At 39.2% G+C, this 21,167-nt stretch overlaps 3 protein-coding genes across 3 annotated transcripts; all 3 read right to left on the bottom strand.

Moving 5' to 3' along the window:
* Positions 1–565: 565 nt before the first annotated feature.
* Positions 566–6,486, bottom strand: LOC102237069 (cytochrome P450 2J6-like). The gene is made up of 9 exons (XM_005795565.3): positions 6,145–6,486; positions 4,681–4,846; positions 4,435–4,587; positions 4,182–4,342; positions 3,898–4,074; positions 3,661–3,799; positions 2,577–2,764; positions 2,353–2,494; positions 566–1,843 (listed from the first exon to the last, which is right to left on the bottom strand). The coding sequence occupies exons 1-9, from the start codon at positions 6,334–6,336 to the stop codon at positions 1,668–1,670; spliced, it is 1,494 nt and encodes a 497-aa protein (XP_005795622.2). The 5' UTR covers positions 6,337–6,486; the 3' UTR covers positions 566–1,667.
* Positions 6,487–8,041: 1,555 nt separating this feature from the next.
* Positions 8,042–15,029, bottom strand: LOC102237585 (cytochrome P450 2J6-like). Its single transcript, XM_005795567.2, has 9 exons — positions 13,264–15,029; positions 11,509–11,674; positions 11,274–11,426; positions 11,043–11,203; positions 10,742–10,918; positions 10,510–10,648; positions 9,361–9,548; positions 9,122–9,263; positions 8,042–8,596 (listed from the first exon to the last, which is right to left on the bottom strand). Exons 1-9 carry the CDS (start codon positions 13,453–13,455, stop codon positions 8,421–8,423), a joined length of 1,494 nt encoding a protein of 497 aa, XP_005795624.1. The 5' UTR covers positions 13,456–15,029; the 3' UTR covers positions 8,042–8,420.
* A 739-nt stretch (positions 15,030–15,768) lies between these two features.
* LOC102237839 (cytochrome P450 2J2-like) lies at positions 15,769–20,153 on the bottom strand. Its single transcript, XM_005795568.3, has 9 exons — positions 19,831–20,153; positions 19,327–19,489; positions 18,905–19,054; positions 18,667–18,827; positions 18,413–18,589; positions 17,386–17,527; positions 17,114–17,301; positions 16,881–17,022; positions 15,769–16,105 (listed from the first exon to the last, which is right to left on the bottom strand). Exons 1-9 carry the CDS (start codon positions 20,011–20,013, stop codon positions 15,930–15,932), a joined length of 1,482 nt encoding a protein of 493 aa, XP_005795625.1. The 5' UTR covers positions 20,014–20,153; the 3' UTR covers positions 15,769–15,929.
* Between the last annotated feature and the right edge of the window lie 1,014 nt (positions 20,154–21,167).

Below are 21,167 nucleotides of genomic sequence, written 5' to 3'. Positions count from 1 at the left end.
GCCCCCCGAAACCCTCTGACATCAAACAATAGACAAGTGAAATTACTACTAACTGCAGGTCTTTTTGAGTATTTTTCTATCAAATTTCAGAAAAAAAATTATCGACAGTTATTCCAGAACCGACCAGGCTCATTCCAGTTGGATCAAGAACATCTGTGAACATCAGTTTTCGCAGCTTGACTCTGATTTTCAATTGAATTCAATTATAGACGTAAAGTGGGTCGTTCTGTCACTTCAGTATGCTTTCATAGAAACTGTTCTGTTGTAGCTCTGGCAGTATGTAGATTGTCCTGCTGAAAGGGGAACGCTCAGCCCTTGTCTTAAGCAGCCCTCTAACCAGTAGTCTAACCATCACTTATGTATGTTAATTCTTCAAGCAATTGTCTGTATCGGCACACACCTCTATGTGCAGTGGCCTGCAGGTCTTCACTGTGAGCAAATTCTCATACCTTTCCTTCAGACACTACAGTACCAGCCAAGATGGAGCAAAGCACAGTGAGCATACCAGATGATGTGTATCTGCATACTGAGGGAGGGTGTGGCTTAAGGAAATCAACACCTTACATCAAGGCAGACGGCTTTTATTCGTCTGGCAAAATGAGCCAAAAAGACTCTGATATTGTAAAAAAAAGATTTCAGATTGATACAACGATATTCAAACAGTCAGAATATTGGTCACAAGACCATCAAACATCTTGTTGTAAATTGTCAACAGTAAAAAATGTTTAGACAAAATATATATATATATATATATATATATATATATATATATATAGATTTGAGAAGGTTCAAACATGAACCTACCAGGAACCCACTCTCTCCTCTGTTGCTGCCATTACAGAACTGAAACCTGGAGTAACTAGAAGTAGAAAATATCAACGCTTGATGCACTGGCAAAGTTAAGGAAGGCTGATCCACCATAAATACCTGAAAAATGTGTCTTCAGACATGTCCTACCCCAGGCTATGTGTCTAGTTCAAAGGTTTAGTTAAATGATGTGAGGAGATTGACTCTCAATAGGCCAGAATGATTGGCCATGAATGGATAAATAATCAGGACATAAAGCCTCTTTTACTCAAACGCCAGGAAAGTGTTCATGTTACAAATGTTCATTTGTAAACAAATAAACATTTCTTAAAATGTAAATGGATTTTAAAAAATCTTTGCATAACAGCATCATAACTGTTGCAGGATCATTTAGTGTGCTCTCATAATAAAGCCAAAACAACAGGTTTACCTTTGCATGTTAATCAAAATTAACATACAAACTAATTGTATTTGTATGTTATTCAACAATTATAAAATTGTTGAATTTTATAATTCAACAACTGTTTTTGGGAAGACGGGAATATCTTCATAAATACACACTTTACCTAATTTCTGTACTTGGTACATTCTCTTTAATCTTTTCAATAAAATGGAGAATGTGAACATATATATATTTTTTGTTTTAAGAAAGTTTTTAGGAAGTCATTGTTGTAAAAGACAAGTTATTTCTCAGTCCTATTTGAATTCAGTAACTCAAAGTATGATGTCTTTAATGATGATTAATTAAACTCTTACTCAGAATATCATCACATCTACAAGGACTCTTAACAAGCAGCAACCTCTAAAGCTGTGGCAGCCGACTGTTGAGCAGAAACCAGGTTTAGTGAAAAGTCCTCAGCTCAGCGAGCCTTAGCAGACACCTTGTAGGGATGAGGCACTCGTGTCGTTCCAGTGATTCCTTCAGTGCTCAGTTCAACTCCGTCAGGAACGGAGAAAGTGAACTTCTGCAGTAAGCCAACAAAGAACAGGAACAGCTCCATCTTGGCGAGGCCTTCACCAAGACACACACGTTTTCCTGCAGAGCAAACACAGATACACACCATGTTTTAATATGAAGAGTGAGATTATTATTCAAAATGTCATATCTGGAAAACTCAGCACTAAATAGGTTTTTATTAAAGATTTTATGTATTTTCCAGGCTCATAGTGCCATTTTGAAGTACAATCAAGTAACTATGTTACCTTCAGTTGTTATAAAAATACTATATTTATAAAATATCACTTGAAAGATATTTGAAGTCATAATTTCATGCCTTAAAATTGGACCTCTATCTCTTTAAGAAAGTCCTGCTCTTTAGAAAACTTCGCCTACAGGAAGTCATCCCAACAGTTTCCTCTATTAACCCTTTAACAACGTTTTTTACCAGCATTTCAATGCGAGGTAGCTCCAATGATAAGCTTTGAATGTGATTACTCAGTACAGTCATATCTTCCTTTAGCCAGTTCTCTATGTTTGTGGAGAACATGTCTGATAGCTGAATCAAAAGATTCTCCACCCTTAAATTTGAAGCACATGTGCTGTACCTGCAGAGAACGGTAGGAATGCTTCTCTTTTCACAAACTTCCCATTGGCATCCAGGAAATGTCCGGGGTTGAAGGTGTCTGGAGTTTCCCATTCAGTTTTGTCAAACAGGACGGATGTCAACATGGGCATTAAAGGTGTGCCCTGAAAAATCCGAAGTATCAGTCAGTCATTGATGCAAAAACACATTTTAATGCATTAACCATTTACTGCTCAGTAAATTTACCTTTGGTATGAAGTAACCACCCAGAGTTGTATCCTTGGAAGCGACCCTGAATCCGTTCAGTGGAACAATGTTCCCCATCCTCTGGATCTCATGGATCACAGCATCAGTGTACGGCAGGTTCTGTCTGTCGGCCACGGAGGGCTGGCGACTCTGTCCGATCACTTTATCAATCTCTGCCTGGACTTTCTCTGTGAAAGGATTTAAATATGATGAATTTGTCTTTGACTGGAGAGAGAGATTTCCTTTCTCAGTTTAAAACAAGGCATGTGTTTTACTTTGATTCATATCATTGAGAGAGTAGACACAACTGAACTCGCTGCAGAGCTTTTTGACTTTGGAAAATAATATTTTCAGCATGTTGCCATTACATTTGACAAGCAGATTTTACCTGGTGGTGCAGCTCTTTGACCAGTGTGCAATAGGTACAATCTGAGTTTTTTAGGTCGCTGAACTTGATTTATCATTGCAAACGAAAATGTTTAAGTCATATTTAGCTGCTCTTTTTATTTCTTTAGTTAAAAAAACTGTTAATACATTTTCAATTTAATTCAGGAAAAGTTTAGTAGCGTCATAAGCCTCCCTATAGTTACAAGCGGATCATTTATGCAACTTAACCTTTTTCACATGGTGTCAAATTACAAGAACTCATTTTACTGTGTCTTACAGGGATTGTATGTAGTAGAACAGAAAAAGTAGAGCATAATTGTTAAGAGTAAAGACAAATTATGCATGGTTTCATCATTGTTTATAAATTAAAAACTAAACAAAAACTTAAAAACTATACAAACGGATGCTACTAAGTGTAGCATCCGTTTGTATTCATATCAAATTAGTCAAACTGCCTTTCGCTGCGAGTGCAGCTGGAAGTCAGATTAGTAAATATAGCAACTAAAAACTCTGCCCATTATTGTTTTATTAAAACTGGAAATCTGAAGGGATTTTTTTTGCCTTTTTTAGTGATGTAGGTTCAACACATTATGTCCCTAAAGTTTGTGGTTGCAGTGTTTGTGGTCGCCATGTGACAAAATGTGAGACATTCAAGGTGTGTTGTTACTTTTGAAAGGCGCTGTAGAAAGTCACTCACCTTGAACTTCAGGGTATTTTGTTAGGTAAAGCAAAGCCCAAAGCAATGTGGTGGCTGTCGTTTCTGTTCCTGCAGTGAAGAGGTCGAAGGAGCAGAAAGCCAGGTTGCTCTCTGTGAAGCCCAGGTTAGAGTCTTTGTGCTGCACCAACATATAAACACGTTGGTTAATGATTCGATCCTCGACAGAAATCGTTTTGGTTAAAGTGGAACAGCTTCAGTGGTGGATGGTCTACCTACGTTCTCCATTTCAATGAGGAAAGTGTCGATGTAGTCTCTGGGGTTGCTGGGATCCAGATCCTTCTTGTGCTTTTGGATTTCCTCAAGAAGGAGCTCTCTTACTGCGTTATAATTGCTAAAGATTTTGTTGTGAGGACCTGGCAGATATTTCATCACTTGAGGAAATGCGTCATAAAGCTGTTTGTATTGACAGAAATGATAAAACAACCAACCCATCATGATAAAAATCTCACCCGTCAGAATCAGTGATACAGAGCAGCTTCATTCAGAGTTAACAGGCTTACCTGACCCCATATGCTTCCTTCAAGCCTAACACCTTCAGATATGCACTTCAGCATCGTCTGAAACTTGTGGTCATTGTAGTCAAATCTTTTTCCCATAACAAGCTGGCAGATAATATTGGAGACGGCATTGTTAAAGAGGCCTGCTGGGCTGAAGGGTTTACCTGAAGAGGAGTTTTGAAGAATATACATATTAAAAAAATCAGCCTTGCACATTAATATCAGTAAAGTGACCTTTACAGTGTATCTAACCCACCTTTCTCACTCTCCATTTCCTCCTGCAGATGTCGGACCTCCTCACAGATGCTGAGCTCCAGGGTGTTTTTGCCCAGACCAAAGGTGCGTAAAGTAGATAAAGCAAAACGTCTCTGTTTCTTCCATATCTCTCCATTGCTTAAAAAAAGACCATCTAGATACAAGTCCACAAATATTTAAACAGAAGCCTTTCATGCTAGCAGTTTAAAAGGTAGTGTGCACCGAGAAATAGAAACTGATTTCACACCTGAAGGTTTAGGGTAAAACCTGTCACCGATTGCATTAAGTGGCCGATCCACAAAGTTCTCAGCTTGTCCCACGATGGCCTCTTTCACCATCTTGTAGCCGCTCACAATCACCAAGGACTGCCTGCCAAGACGCAAGCTGAAGACGTTTCCATAGATGTCAGCCAGCTGTGGACGTATTTCACAAAGTTAAAATGGAAACAAATAAGGCTACAGGTCAAAGTGCAGCAGGCAGAGTTACTGTATAAAACAGTTTACCATGTGAAAATATATGCTTGTGCCGTTACAGTTTAGCCAGATGTTGCCACCAGCTACTTATACATGTTTTCATTAAAATCACGTCGTGCAGTTTATGTCTTTAAATAAAAACCAACATTTGATTTTGCCATTTGAGACTTTGCTGTAGATCCTGAATGTAATTCTGAATGATGAAGGTAACCTGCAACATTGCTTTATGTAAAGCTGCAATATGTAATAATGAAATAAAATTGGGTTTTAAAATGGAAGAAAACAACAGTACCGCAATGAGTAATAGTCGACGCAAAATGCAGTAAAATCCTTCAATATATTTTGAATAGTTTGACTAGGAGGTTAATGCCGAAGCTTCTGCCTGAGTCTGAAAGGAAAAAAGATGACCAAAGGATCACCCATTATTGACCAAAATTTCAAATTAAATACCGACAGTATTAGCAATGTAACATCAAAAGTATAATTAGGATGAACCCAATGTGCCACATTATTCCATCCATCCATCCATTTTCTGTTCACCCTTTGTCCCTAATGGGGTCGGGAGGGTTGCTGGTGCCTATCTCCAGCTACGTTCCAGGCGGGAGGCGGGGTACACCCTGGACAGGTCGCCAGTCTGTCGCAGAGCAACACAAAGACATACAGGACAAACAACCATTCACACACACACACCCCTAGGGAGAATTTAGATAGACCAATTAACCTAATAGTCATGTTTTTGGACTGTGGGAGGAAGCCGGAGTACCCGGAGAGAACCCACGCATGCACAGGGAGAACATGCAAACTCCATGCAGAAAGACCCCGGCCGGGAAACGAACCCAGGACCTTCTTGCTGCAAGGCAACAGTGCTACCAACTGCGCCACTGTGCAGCCCCTGCCACATTATTGTCATTTCAAAAAAATGCTTCTCTTCCACATTTTGTAATAATCGGCACAAAATGTATTAATGATACATGTGCAGGAAGTATTTTATTACATTTTGTGTTGGTTATTACGTAATGTGGTTTTAAAATATTTTGAAGACAGATTTTGCTACATTCATACAGATGTTACCACAAGAGGCATCTAAACAAATTAAAATGATTTCTTATTTCTTAGCTGAAATTATCATTTCTGAAAATATGCACGCCACTCACAGGAAATTTCTGCAGGCATATTTATCTTATTTTCAAGCCTTCAAGTTAAAATATTTTCGTAAATTATGTCTTCATAATCCATACCTTGCTGAAATGAACATGGGGATGTTTGGTGTCCAAACTTAAGATGTTCCCCACAAAGGGGAGAGCCTTCGGTCCTGGAGGAAAGTTTGCTGGTTTCCGGTTCCTAATGAAGTCGGCTATCAAAAGGAAGAAAAACATGAACAAAAGAATCCCCTTGAGGTCCAAACTCAGAAAAACATTATAGAGCCACATGGTTGAAGATCCAAACAGGCAGCAGAAGAAGAAATGCCCTTTGGGTTTTCCACCCGCTGTTTCTATACAGTCTGTTGAGAATTGTCTGAAATATCTTGACTTAGGCAAGTCAGTGCTTGTCTGACTACTGAAACATACAAAGTTTCTGAGTTTCAGTAAAAAGTAGGAGTTACATAATACTCTGTAGACCACTCCCACCTGCCTCTCCATCAACATCCGTTGTACAGTACATGCGTGATGTAACCAGCTGTAATCTCTCTCTCGTGGGATTTCAGGGTGTGTCTGCAATTGTGCTAAAATCCTTTGTGAATTTGAATCTGTTCATGAATTTTGGGGAAATATATAAGTGTTAGAGTGGAAATCCTTGAAAAAATTGAATGTACAAAGCACTTCATTAGGCAGCTGAACCATGGACATGGACATTTATCTCTCTTTTTTTTGTTTTACCTTTTTCCACACAGAAATTATACCATGTTCAATTTATTTAAATGTTCCAAAGTGCAAAACACATTGCTACTTTCTGAAATCTTGGACATATTTCTGTGTGAGTGACAAAGGAGAACCCTTACTCTCCAGCAGTTCATACATTATAATTCATAATAAGACAATGTTAACTCCACACAATCATAAATCTAATTTTGTTTAGGCAACAAAAGTATTACATGTTTCTATATTCAAATTCTTTTTTTTTAATGTGGACAATAGATTATCCAATTCTCTCAAAAGCATTCCCCTTATGTTAACAGTAATATATTGTGCTTTACACATGACTGGTACATGAACAATGTTCACGATGCAAATAATAATAAAAAATCTTTAAGTTACTTTAATGTAATCTAACAGATTACATGATGTTAACGAAAGCAAAACGAATGAAACCAACAAAAGCAAGGCAGTTGCAAGCCTTTAAAATTCTGATGCTTTTGATGGATCAGATAGACTCAAGAAACTGAAACAGCAGGTGTGAAATTTCATTTTTTTTCTCATGGGGCCTAAGATTCCTAGCGGTGCCCCTGGTGACAAACATTATGTGAGCTTTAAAATTAAGATCTGAGTCCATAACCAAGGATTCAGGCATACCAAACAGCTTTTAATAGATTTTTCTGGAGAGGAGGGAAACAAGTTGGTTGTCTCTTCTGCGATGAGATTAAGATATTTATCCAGATTCAGAAAATCTTCCACTAAGTGACCGTAAGGAAATGTGGTTATGTGGCGTCAGAAACGTATTGTTTCAGCAAACAACAAAAGTGGCCCAGGAATGGGTCCTTGACGACCGCCACGTGTGACCTTTCTTTGTCCACATTCAAGGTTGCCAAACGACACAATGTAGTCTCAGAGCACCAAGTAAAATTTGAACACATTTATAAGTGGAAATTAATGCCTATTATTATGGTCTCTCAATAAAAATGCAGTGATCAGGCACAACACTGAGATCCGGTAATGTTTGGGCAGCGTTTTTGCTGCATCACTGTTGAGATATATGCCTGATTTTATAATTGCTGCCTCTGAGCTGCTGTTGTTGAAGTCCTGATTGAAAAGTACAAATACATCAAAAAGCAGTAATTTGAAACACTTTTAAAACATTTTTGTGAGATCATCTATTACACATCTTCACCAGGAGTGCCAATGAGTTTGGAGTGTGGTGTACGACCAAGGAGTTTACCAATCTTTAAAAACCTAACAATATTTACAATTAAAAATGACAGACGTTTCATCTTTCTGCTTTATTAATTCAACGCAGTGGGAAACATATCAAATTACATGCTTGTAAATCTTTACATCACAATTTGATAAGTTGTCTTATTTTGCAATCAACTGGAGTATTTTAATGTCTTGTGAATTGTTTTTTGTCTGCCATCTAGGATTTCTTGCTCCTGAACTCCCAGTAGGAGTCAGCAGGTCACAGTGTGTTGCATTGTTTGCTAATAACACATATTGTTACGTAAAACCGTCACCCAGATTATAAAGTAGAGATGCATACAATCAGAGTCTTGCCGAACAAGAAGCACTGCTAAGACGTTTAAGAGCTTTTTTCTACATTGTACTTATTCTTCTCTTGAGAACAAACAGTAATGGCGGATCTGTCAGCGAGCCTTAGCGGACACTTTGAAGGGGTGAGGTACGCGCGTCGCTCCGGTGATTCCTTCAGTGTTCAGCTCAACTCCATCAGGAACAGAGAAAGAAAATTTCTGCAGTAAGGCGACCAAAAACAGGAACAGCTCCATCTTAGCGAGGCTTTCACCAAGACACACACGTTTTCCTGCACAATGAACACAGACACGTAAAGCATAACTATATATATTCTTGATTAAGTTATGTGGTTCCCAGTGGAAATTTATTTTTTTTAAAGCCAGTTTCTGACATCTTTTTTGCCAACTATTCAGATCGTATAGCACTTGTCAACTATGTAAGTGCTTTCTCTTTTAAAATTGAGGAACTGGACTTAGATTAATTAGCTTTACCCTGTGGCTGGGAATGGGCTCTAGGATCTCTGTAAAGACAGGGTTACTAATTCCTGTGTCTTGCTTTCTGAGGATCTTTGAATCACTTTCAACCTAAACCCTTTTTTGTAAGACTGTACTTGCACTAAGCTTAGCGAAAAGTGAGGATATTTGAGTTTGGTTGATTATTTTTCAGCTGTTGTTAAAACAACATCTTGTTTAGAAAGCCTTTTTATTTCCCTTTAAGTAGTGCCACATGTAGTCATTCTTACATTTTGTGGTGATGCCAGTAATTCTGCTTTGGAAGTTTGGAAACTCTTGACTCAGAAACGTGAGTGCTGTACCTGCAGAGAACGGGAGGAATGCTTCTCTCTTCACAAACTTCCCATTGGCATCCAGGAAGTGTCCGGGATTGAAGGTGTCTGGAGTTTCCCATTCAGTTTTGTCAAACAGGACGGATGTCAACATGGGCATCACAGATGTTCCCTAAAAACATCAAAATTCACTAAATAGAACAAAGCAAAACTAGAATTAACACTTTTACCTAAATGCTTATTGCTTATTAGCTGCTCAGTAAATTTACCTTTGGTATGAAGTAACCACCCAGAGTTGTATCCTTGGCAGCGACCCTGAATCCGTTCAGTGGAACAATGTTCCCCATCCTCTGGATCTCATGGATCACAGCATCAGTGTACGGCAGGTTCTGTCTGTCGGCCATGGAGGGCTGGCGACTCTGTCCGATCACTTTATCAATCTCTGCCTGGACTTTCTCTGTAACAACAAAGATAGTTTTTGCTTACATCTCTCTCAGCCATATATGATTCAGCATATATGCAGCTATCTTTCTGTCAAATCTCCCCGGTCCTCGTCATGGTTCCACCTGTTCCTGCCTCACTAACAAACATTGATTCTGTTTTGCATCAGAGCTGGTCTCTGATGTACTCTCCTTGAACTTTGCATCACTCCTACCTCAACTTACCTGTCTGTCTGTCCTTCATGTATTCAGTCAGTTTAAAATTAGCAACAGCATAAATATAAAAAACAAGCAAAAAAAAAAGAAACAAAGTAACAGTATGTAAGAAATGGGTTTTTACTAGGGGTGCACCGATTTATCGGAGCCGATCTTCCTAATTTTGGGAGATCGGTGATCGGCTGATTTTTACACACGGAGCCGATCTTATCCACCGATCTTATCTAGCTTGGCGAAAGTCTAAGAATCAACCACTATCCTCTTTTGCTCTCTGGTGAGAAAGGTTTGACTGACAGACACTCCCTCCAAGATATAGCTGCACGTTTACAATTAACAATAGTGACTCCACTGTTGCCAATTAAACGACTTTCTTACTATATTGAATAACATTTCAGAGAAAAAAATTGGTATTGGCCAAAATCGGAATTGGCAGGTTAAACTTTTTAAAAGATTGGTGATCGGTGATCAACCAGAAAACTACAATCGGTGCTCCTCTAGTTTTTACATTAGGTGAGCGAAATTAATCCATGGTAACCACAGGTCAATGCTCTATCCAACCCAAACTTTTCTTTATTACAGTTGTTCAGAAATATTTATGAAACTGACATCCGTGCCATATGACCTGGAGTTTTGTGCTCAAGATAATACTTTATTGTTGTGTGTCATACAACAAAAATTAATTGGGGCACTTTTACAATATAAAAAACATGCTAACTTTAAGCAAAGCTGTAATCACTTTAGAGAGCCGAGCCTTCCACCAACCTTGGACATCGGGGTTTTTAATGAGGAAAATCAAAGCCCACAGCAGCGTGGTCGCTGTTGTTTCTGTTCCTGCTAGGAAGAGGTCAAGAGAGCAGAAAGCCAGGTTGCTCTCTGTGAAGCCCAGGTTGGAGTCTTTTTGCTGCACAGAAATGTACAAAAGACAAGTTGCTTAATGATGGCAGAATGAAATGGGATGTGTTTGAGAGTGAAATAACTCTGATTGGTTACATACGTTCTCCATCTCAATGAGAAAAGAGTCAATGTAGTCTCTAGGGTTGTTGTGGTCCAAATCCTTCTTGTGCTCTTGTATTTCCTCATGAAGGAAATCTTGTATGCTGGTGTAAATCCTGAAGATTTTGTTGTGAGGACCTGGCAAATATTTCATCACGCTGGGGAATGCCTGATAGAGCTGTTTGAAGACAAAATAAAAAGATGACAATAAAGACAAATATCACATATCCTCTTTTATAATACACCTCTCACATCGCGGTATGTGACACAGAGTGGTCCTCCATCGGGGTTATTGAACTTACTTCACCCCAAATGCTCCCCTCCAGCCAGATCACCTCAGACATGTACTTCAGCATCGTCTGAAACTTGTGGTCAGTGTAGTCGTATCTTTTCCCCATGACAAGCTGGCAGATGATGTTGGACACAGCGTTGTTGAAGAGGCCGGCAGGGCTGAAAAGTTTACCTGATGAAGAGAAAAGCCCGGTTCAAAAAAGAGCCACGGTGTGATGTATTTCACAGTGAATGTAACCCACCTTTCTCACTCTCTATTTCCTCCTGCAGGTGTCGGATCTCCTCACAGATGCTGAGCTCCAGCATGTTCTTCCCCAGACCAAAGTTACGTAAGGTAGCCAAAGCAAAACGTCGCTGTCTCTTCCATTTTTCACCGTTGCTCAAGAATAGACCAACTAGAAATAAGCATGCAGGCATGAAAATGTTAAAGCCTCATACAACCCATGTCTGTCCAACGAAACCAAAATGTTTCCACACCTGAGGGCTCAGCGTAAAACCTGTCAGCGACTGCATTGTACGGCCGGTCCACAAAGTTCTCAGCTTGCGTCACAATGGCCTCTTTCACCATCTTGTGGCCGCTCACAATCACCAACGTATCCCAGCCGAGGCGGACTCTGAAGATGCTGCCATAGAGGTCAGCCAGCTGCAGAGAATATAACAGGTTAGTATGTACGGTGTCTTCTAGACACCCAAACAGTTATCGACTTCATTCTTTCCATTTTTTTTTAATATGTGGGCGTAAAAGACATTTTATGGGTAACAGCAACAACAAAAGGGCCTCCAATCATTGCACTTATCACCACTGTGTTTTAATATTTTTTGCCAGATGTGACAAGATGTACAGTTTACAAAGGGATTCCACTTTGTCTTGTCAGTATACAACATTTTTTCTCCAAACTCTTGGATGTTAAGATAGTTTGTGGTAAATGTAAGTCCATTTTCCTCCACTGAAGTTTTTTCTAGATGCTGTTTTTGAATCTTAACTGAGGAAATTGTGGCCTGCAGTATTTTAGTTGTTGATCTGGGTCCTTATGTGATTCCATGGATAAATTAGAGATTCACTTTAGGAGAAAATTTAGTGGACTGTCATTATTGATGTATCTTTCCAAAAAAAAGAGAAAACTAGTTAATTACAGTTAATTAACCAAGAGGTAAGTTAATTTATCCTCTGAGCTGTGCTTATCTTAGAGGAAGATAAGATAAGCACAGATTTAATCTGTGATGATTCGATCACAGATGAAATAATCACTTTACCACATTTTTATGTATGCAGGTTACCTTTTTCCTTAAATTTAATCATTTGAAAAATTTTAATGTGGCAAATTGACGAACAACAATTCATCCATACATCCATTTTCTAACACCTTTGTTCCTAGTGGAGTCGGGAGGTGTTGGTGCCCATCTCCAGCTAACGTTCTGGGCGAGAGGCGGGGTCACCCTGGACAGGTCGCCAGTCTGTCGCAGGGCAACACAGAGACATACAGGACAAACAACCAAACACACACACACACACACACACACACACACACACACACACACACACACACACACACACACACACACACACACACACACACACACCTAGGGAGAATTTAGAGAGACCAATTAACCTAACTGTCATGTTTTTGGACTGTGGGAGGAAGCCGGAGTATTGACACATGCACAGGGAGAACCTGCAAACTCCATGCAGAAAGACCCAGGGCCGGGAATCAAACCCAGGACCTTCTTGCTGCAAGGCAACAGTGCTACCAACCACTGTGCAGCCCTTGACAAACAACAAAATATGTGAAAATTTTTTTAACGCAATGTATTTTTACTGTGAATTTTAAAAAAAGAAAAAATGAGAAGAAATTGCAACACCTATTTGCTTGGCTATGTATCTACCCATTCTTTCCTTAGTTAAAATTTAACTTCTGTCATTTTTTTTTGCCAGCCTTGTCTTCCCAGCCTCCCTAAAGCGTAATTCAACTACTGACATTCTTTAATATATTATTTGATTTCCGTCATCCACCCTAGAAATGGGGGCGGTTCTCATCAGAGCAGCCCTTTGAAAATGTTGTAACAAGAACATTTAGAAACTTTAATATTTCACAGCAGAATTTATCATCAGTAGGAATGTTTGAATCCCACAAAGAAGAGAGAAAGAAATCAGGACACCTGAAAATAACATTTTTATTCACATTTCACACTGAATTTAGCCAAACAAAGATACAACTTTAGACAAAGCAATACCTTGGTGAAATAAACGTGTGGATGCTTGCTGTCCAAAGTCAAGATATTTCCCACGAAGGGAAGAGCTCTTGGTCCAGGAGGAAAGTTTGATGGTTTCCTGTTCTTCAGGTAATCAGCTATCAGAAGAAATGATAAAACAAACAAAAAAAGCCCCTTCAGGTCAAAGCTCAGCAAAAAATTATAAAGCCACATGGTTAAAGCGCGCAAAAACGGGCAGCAGCAGAAAAAAATACGCTTATCTCAACAGTCTTCTTGTTTTTGTAATGTCTGTTTACAGTCAAAGTCTGCAGCGTCGGCCGCCTGGCAGGCAACTCAAACTCACAGCACACCTTAGACTGTGCAAAGGGGAAAGTGGTGTAAATGTTGCAGAGAGTACCTGCATGCCCAGCCCTTTACCAAGCCTAACCTTTGTAATCCATGGAAGATAAAACCTACTTTTATCTATCCCTGTTTAGAGTTCAGACATTGTGATAATGGATATTTAATATGATGGACGCCAACATAAAACAGCATTATTGGCTTCGCTACAGTCCTCTGTGTCAAATGAAGTTCCTCCGTTCTCGACTTGCTTGTCTGTATTTAATAAGAATGAAAGTTTTGGAAGGCTTCCTGTCGGCATCTCCCCTAATTCGTCTGCCAGTTTGTGCACTTTTCAATCCTCCACCTTCGATACTGATTGTGAAAAAACTAAATCAGAGATTAGCTGTTGACAGGAAAGCAGAGCCAGGCCCAACGACACAAAGTGCACCAGTGGCAAAAGGCACCCAGGAGATTTACTGTGCAGGAGTTTCAACAAGCTGGAACTTGAGAAAACTGGAGGAATGTCAGGCATGTGCCTTCAAAAATCATTCACCGTGTTTTATTTGACAGATCGACACTAAATACTCCAAAATTGTGATGAGAATAGAAAAATACATACATGGCAATTAAACCAGCTGCAAATAAAAACATTTGTACTACGTGATTTTAGTTTTGGGTGTCAGATTGATTGGATCTAATTTCATATTAGTCAACAAATGGCATCACAAAGAAAGAGGAAGGTCACAGAAAAAGATTTGAGCAAGTTAAAATTAAGGTAAGACTATACAAAAGCTATGTGAATTATGCACTATATACTACAGTACATCTTAAGCTTTGAATGTCACATATCAACCCAAACTGGAGAGAGTGTGAGAAATTAAAGCTTGACAGAGTTGAATGCAAAATGCTCGGAGCTAAATGTAGAAGATCCGTGGAGGAAAAACTGTCAGAAAGCTCCAGAGGACCAGGAAGGAGTTTCACCTTTCAGCAGGACCTAAACATAACACCAAAGCTACAAAGTTTTAGATCAAATCATATTCATAAGCTAGGATGGCCAAGTCAAAGTCCAGACATAAATTCAAGTCAGAATGCTTTCACAACAAGCTCTGCATCCAATCTGACTGAGCTTGAACTATTTTACAAACAAAACTCTGATGAGAATCAGATCTTTAGGTGTGCAATAGCATTAAAGACCTAATCTGAAAGGCTTGGAGCTGTAATTAAAGCCGAAGGTGATCGGCTCAAAGGGACTGGAATTGGAGACGACTACATTATTATTCTAATTAAGCTGAAGCTAAATGTTTGGCAGTCTCACGGTCAAACTGGAAAGACATGAGTTGTGCTTTACAGGGCTTTTATGTGGAGCTTAACTACACACAGGCACATGATGACTGTGCAGAAAAATCTCCCAGCCACTAACACAAATATTATTCAGCAAAATCACTAAATTTATCAAATATTGTCATAAGAGAAACTGTGTTTTTTCCCCCTTTTTCTTCTCTTTGTTCTTTGAGCTGAACTGTTGTCACTTATTGGTAATGCAAAAATTGTCTGACAAATGAATAACCATTTAAAGACTATGAATGTTCATATTCTAAGCTCTTTATTACATTAAAAGAATGAAAAGTTTATCTATCGGCATCTTGCAACATTCTCCCTTCTCTCTTTGGTTTGATGTTATACAATTGTCTTGAAATGAGAGGAACATGAAACATCATCTGCAAATTACAATCTAAATACTTCCCAAAATGCTCTTATCAAACATCCTCTCTCTCAATAGTTTTTTTTTCAGTTTTGTTTTTTAACATTCTCTAAATTACTGTTAAAGTGAACACTAGATTGTGCTTACGTGACCCCAGAACACAAAACACGTATCATGATTAATTGCTTTGCAGACCGATGAACATTGCTCTCATGCAGCAGCAAATCTGAGTCATTTAAAGATGCAGAACCAACTTCACAGAGCTACTTGTGTAGCATGACTAAGATATGGTTTTCATTTACAAGAAGAATATATTTTTCACAAACGTACAGGGATGTAGGACAGATTAATGAAGCACCAGGGCGAAGCATCGTAAACCTTTCTGGCTCGACACATATGAAGAAATCCCATGTTCCTAAGGTTTTTATATCAAAAAACAAGTAGAGTTTTGAGCCACGTATTTTTGTGTTTCTTCTATTAACACTTCAAACTACCAAATGTTATCATATTTAGTCAAATTCAGTAAGGCTTTATTTCAGTAAATTACGAGGATTTCCTGCGTACAACCAATAAAAAACCTGACATTTATGATTGAAGACATCATCAGACCAATAAAAACATTTTTAATCATTGTTGTCCCAATGAGAAGTACGTGAAACACATGTTAGCGCGGCACAGCCAGGAATCTGTACTCCTCAGGGGAATGAGTGAAGCCCATCACGCCCTCCAGGTTGGGCATTTCTCCTGGAACCGGGGCAAAGGTGAAGCGTTGCAGCAAAACTGAGAAGAAGACGAAGAGCTCCATTTTGGCCAGGGGTTCCCCCAAACACATACGTTTACCTGCGTTGAGAAATGGGACATGCTTGATCAGCATATGCCGTAGCATATTGTACATGTGCATTTATTTTTGATGACGAGCTTAAAAGTGACGTCAGTGCATCTTTTGGTTGTCTTAGGAAGGTGGCGATTGGATCTGGGGCAGAGCCACATAGAACTACAATATGTTTATAAGGTAAGTCAATAAAATCTGTGGGATTCTAAAATTAATTGGTGACAATGTTTCCCTCCATTTGATGCATTTAAAAACAACAGGAACATGCTAAAAATATATATTTCAGTTGTGAAAGAGCCTTTTAAGTACCAACGTGACTGTTTGACCCGTCAGTATTTAGTTTTGTTTCATTTGTGATGAGAATTTTCACATAAAAACATTTATTTGAAACTTCAAAATTGACTCTTCTGTATCTGATTCGACCTCCAGTCCGCTTTAAATAACAAATATCAACTGAACATATAGATTGTTAAACTGAACTGACTGTGCTTTACCGCTTCTGTCATGATTTTCATCACAGATTTTAAAATGTTGCTCATCTAAGTTAGTTCATATGCCAAAAAAGAAAACAATTAAATAACCTTTTTATCACTCAAATGAACAGCTAACTTCAGTGTTGTACTCTTCTACGGTTTGTGGAGCAGACAGACAACCTCACATTTCCAAGTTAAACATTTAATACTTAAATGTCCTCAATTAGGTTGGTAAAAAGAGGAAACTCTGGAGTGAATATTGCGCAGAAACAGAGGAGAGAGAGCTTCAAACATAAAACTTGCAACCAACCTGCTGAAAACGGCAAGAAAGCATCTCTCTTGACAAACTTGCCCTCTGAATCCAAGAAATGCTCGGGATTGAAGACATCTGGAGTCGCCCACTCATTCTTATCAAACAGCACAGATGCCAGCATTGTCGTCATATATGTTCCCTGAACAGCGAGACATGTTTCAGACTTCAGCAGCTAACCAACGATTTCATCACATAAAATTTAGTTTTAACTGAGGTCCGTATTCTCCTACCTTAGGAATGAAGTATCCTCCCAGTGTTGTGTCTTTACTCGCCATTTTAGGAAATCCCATGGGAACGATATTTCCCATCCTCTGAACCTCGTGGACGACGGCGTCGGTGTAGGGCAAGTTCGGCCTGTCGGCCATGGTGGGCTGACGAGACTGCCCGATCACTCTGTCTATCTCTGCTTGGACCTTCTCTGAGAAAGGACGGAAGAGCGTTGAAATCTAACACCGTTTTTGGTCTTAGTTGGGATATTTCAGTTTCGTAATGAGCCACTGACCCTGTATCTCTGGGTAGTGCAACATGAACACAAGGGCCCAGCGCATTGTGGTGGCAGTGGTTTCTGTTCCAGCCTCAATGAGGTCAAGAGTGCTAACCAGCAGCGTTTCAGTGTTGAAGCCAGCCTGGGGATCCTCTTTTTTCTAACAAGACATCAACAAATATCAGAATTTAATCTCATTACAACAAGAGCTCTGCTAACATTGCTCACTTTAAACGTAGTTGTGCATAATTCACATAGCTTGTGTGCGGTTTCTCTTGCCAGTGATCAATGTCCTGCAGTGGACTTTTTCATGGTTGACCAGCTTCTAAGGGTTTGGCTTTGCTGATGAATTCGACTAACTCAAGATGCCAAAAATGAAGCATGGCTTAAAGCTAGCAGGGAATATTTACACCACAGCTTCTTGTTAATGTTGTAGCAATGTAGAGACACCAGCAGACATGCAACATGTACAGTCACAGATAAGAGACAGCTGTCTTTTTGTTTTTGACTGTCTCCATGGCTATTTTTTAGTTACTTTTTCGTTTTGATTTCTTGATGAACGTGCGGAGACTAACACCACCCATTTGGTCAGTACCAAACATGGTAACATTGGAGATGTAGCACCGCCTGGGGGACGGTGGTGATTGCTGACCAAGGATTGTAGAGAAATTTCTTTCATTTATTTCTTTGCTGCTTATGCCTTAGTTGAATTTAGATGCTCCCAGCGCCTAAAAGCAGTTTCTTCCCAGAAAACATATTCATAAAAGATGCAAAATAGAATTGTGTTACATTATATATTGTGAATAATTTATGAAAAGACAACCATTACTTTTTACCAGATACTTTTAGTACTTATGTTGGTTTATCAGTGATTGGATGGACTATTGGATCTAATAAATAATGTTAATGAATATTACACCATAATAAAATGTTATTAGGTTCATCTGTTCAACTGTTTATCTCTACTAGTCAAATGACCAATCACATGGCAGCAAAGCTTTTCAGTGTTTTGTCAAAACTCTATCATGTTGTATGAATTTTTCACCTTCTCCATCTCTGACAAGTAGACGTCGATATAATCCCGAGGATCGTCTGGATTCCACTCCTCCTTGTGCTTCTCTATCTCTTTTTCCAAAAAGACCAGGATCTTCCTGTAGTTGGCATGCACAGTCTGGTGAGGCCCCGGCAGGTGCTTCATCAGTCCAGGGAAGGCGTCAAACAGCTGTTGATGGGACAGACTCTCAGATCAGCTGCAGGCCAGCCAGACAGAGTTTCCTTTCAGTGGATAGAAAAGAATACCTGAGTCCGAAGGGAACCAGCAAGAATAACGGCTTCGTTGTCCAGCTCCAGGACTTCCCGATAGCTTGGGTCTGAGTACTCAAATCGATGTCCAAAGACCACAGATGAGATTATGTTACTCACAGCGTTTGTTAAGATGTAGTGGGGGTTAAATGGCCTTCCTGGAATTATTGAGAAATAACATTTAAATGAGCGTAAATCATAATTCTTTCACTGGTTTTGGTTAAAGTCTGCTTACCTTGCTCATCATTGAAGGCTTCGCAAAGAAAGTTGGACTCCACTTCTATGTACTTTTCTAAAGTTTTCTGTCCCTCTCCAAAGTAGCGAAGGTGAGAGTTGGCGAACTTCCTCTGTTTCTTCCACAAGTACCCATTACTCAGAGCTATACCTGTGATAACGTCACATCAGAGTATTTTTAAAATACATTTTCAGCACAAATATTCGTGCTGGCATTTTCAAATAAATGAACAATAAACTGCAGCAGGGTCTGTGTAAAATAGGTTGTGTTGCCCTAGTATAAGCTGGTGACCTATTCAGCATCTCCCAATGTCTCTCTCCCAAGATATGTTAGGCATAGGGACAAGCTAGCATGAAAATTGACCAAAGACAATGTTTTTTCAGCAGAGAATAATAAATTAACACACTTGTTTAGCTACTCACCAAGGCCCTTGAAGGTAACGTGAAAAAGGGGAACAATGGGCCGATCAACGAAGCTGTCCAGCTGGTTGATAAGAGCCTCTTTGACCATCTTGAGTCCAGAGACAAACACCAGCCTCTCACTGCCTTTTCTCACGCTGAACACAGGACCGTACTCCTTTGAAACCTACATGTAAAAAACAAATTCACATCGAGAATTAAAGATGATGATGATTCAGGAAAATATAGGCAGTTCTTTACCCAGTTAAGATGTAAAAACCTTCAAAGCTAGTGTACATGATTTTAAAAGGCCACAACCAATTAACGCTAAAGTTAAAATGTGAAGCTCAGTTTTGGGAAACTTTTGGAATCACAACATGGCTTTCGTGGTTATTCCTTCCTATACCATATTTCATAAATACATTCTTCTCTGTGATTAAAAGCATAAAATCAACTGTACAGTTCCACACACTCTTGTTTGGAGACATGCACTGACATGCCCCTATATAAACAAGCATTCTCGTTCACCTTATCCATTGTTTTGAAGTCCAACGGCGTGAAAATGTTTCCTACAAAAGGTGCAGCCCAGGGTCCGGGTGGAAAGTTAGAAGGCCTCCCGTTTTTCACAACATCAAATATCAGCAGGAATACAAACCCTAAGAGAAGCCAGCCGGTAAAGTCCATGCAATCAAAAAGAGCTTGGAAAATCATGGTGAAGAAAATAGTAAGAATGGCCCAGCTAAGATGAAAATTGAGCTTGTTCTTGCAACTAGTTCTGTGCAGAGTGGGCTAAGACAGGAAGGCAGATGTCGAGGGAAAAAGAAAAAAAACTGGCTCCAGTGGAGTTATGTAACACTGGTGGCCTCTCTGGACCCATTAACAGGAATAAACACGGCCAAAGTTGAAAATGTTCCAGACAACTGCAGACTGGAAGAATGTAAACTCCCCCGGGGTCAGTGGGAGGTCCTAATAACTTAACCAATTTGTGAAGGAAAAATGTATTAACAATGTTTAAATAAATTTGAATGTACACTTTATGATGTTTTTATTAAAGGTTTGCACTCAGTTGCAGCTCAACAGGACATATGCTCTTCTGACCCTCCGCAAATAAGTGAAGAACAGGGTGTTCAGCAGTTAGAAATGTTAGACATGGTTTAGGTGATAAGCCTATTTTGTAGAAGTTCAGTTACTAGTATCTGTTCAGCCATCAGCAGAGAGGTCGTTTTGGATAAACGCCTAGAGTTGAGCTGTGAATGTGTATGTAACCCTGCTCAACTGAAACTTACAGATAAGTAACTTATAGATTTTTGACTGACACTTGAGCCAGGGGGTGTGGCTACGTAACGTGTGATGTATCCTATGTAGATGAGGGGACGTTCAGCCCCAAGTCAGAACTCATCCGATTCTCACTGAGATGTGAGCTTTGTATGGTTTCTCCATTTGCAAATGTTAATTAAAGCTGTGTTTGTTCTCTCCTAATGCTGAAGTTTGGTCTTGAATTTTGTGCAACTTAACCAATTAGTTTTGGATAACATGTTTTATTATGGCAACTTTTTTATTTTTTAGAGAGTTTTTCAAGTCAATCATGTAAAAGCTTAAGCTTTTCGCACAATGATTGGCAAATACAAAAAAATAAAAAGACATGACGATAGAGAAAAGGGTTAATTCCAGCGCCGTCATAAAGAAAAGAAGTCCAGGGTGCAAATTAGTGCTGCTGCTTTGCAGAAAGAAAGTCCGTGGTTTGAATCCTACCCTGGTGTCAGGACGATACATACCATGGTACTGTAACAAACATGATTAAAATATACAAAAATATTTTTCTTAAATAAATGTTTTTCACATGGCTGAATATAATCTGAACAAAT

The sequence above is a fragment of the Xiphophorus maculatus genome, chromosome 9, assembly GCF_002775205.1.
Source record: "Xiphophorus maculatus strain JP 163 A chromosome 9, X_maculatus-5.0-male, whole genome shotgun sequence".
Taxonomy (NCBI): domain Eukaryota; kingdom Metazoa; phylum Chordata; class Actinopteri; order Cyprinodontiformes; family Poeciliidae; genus Xiphophorus; species Xiphophorus maculatus.
Note: the sequence above shows the minus strand (reverse complement) of the source record. Positions and strands in the feature narration are given on the sequence as shown.

Coding starts and splice junctions, on each gene's coding strand:
- LOC102237069 (XM_005795565.3), bottom strand. CDS start 6,336: ATGTGGCTCTATAATGTTTTTCTGAGTTTGGACCTCAAGGGGATTCTT. Junction 4,847..6,144: donor CCCATGTTCATTTCAGCAAG/GTATGGATTATG, acceptor ATACGTCCACAG/CTGGCTGACATCTATGGAAA. Junction 4,588..4,680: donor GTTTTACCCTAAACCTTCAG/GTGTGAAATCAG, acceptor ACTTGTATCTAG/ATGGTCTTTTTTTAAGCAAT.
- LOC102237585 (XM_005795567.2), bottom strand. CDS start 13,455: ATGTGGCTTTATAATTTTTTGCTGAGCTTTGACCTGAAGGGGCTTTTT. Junction 11,204..11,273: donor GGAAATAGAGAGTGAGAAAG/GTGGGTTACATT, acceptor TCTCTTCATCAG/GTAAACTTTTCAGCCCTGCC. Junction 9,549..10,509: donor TAAAAACCCCGATGTCCAAG/GTTGGTGGAAGG, acceptor TTGTTGTTACAG/AGAAAGTCCAGGCAGAGATT.
- LOC102237839 (XM_005795568.3), bottom strand. CDS start 20,013: ATGATTTTCCAAGCTCTTTTTGATTGCATGGACTTTACCGGCTGGCTT. Junction 19,055..19,326: donor CGTTACCTTCAAGGGCCTTG/GTGAGTAGCTAA, acceptor ACGTTATCACAG/GTATAGCTCTGAGTAATGGG. Junction 17,528..18,412: donor ACTTGTCAGAGATGGAGAAG/GTGAAAAATTCA, acceptor ATGTCTTGTTAG/AAAAAAGAGGATCCCCAGGC.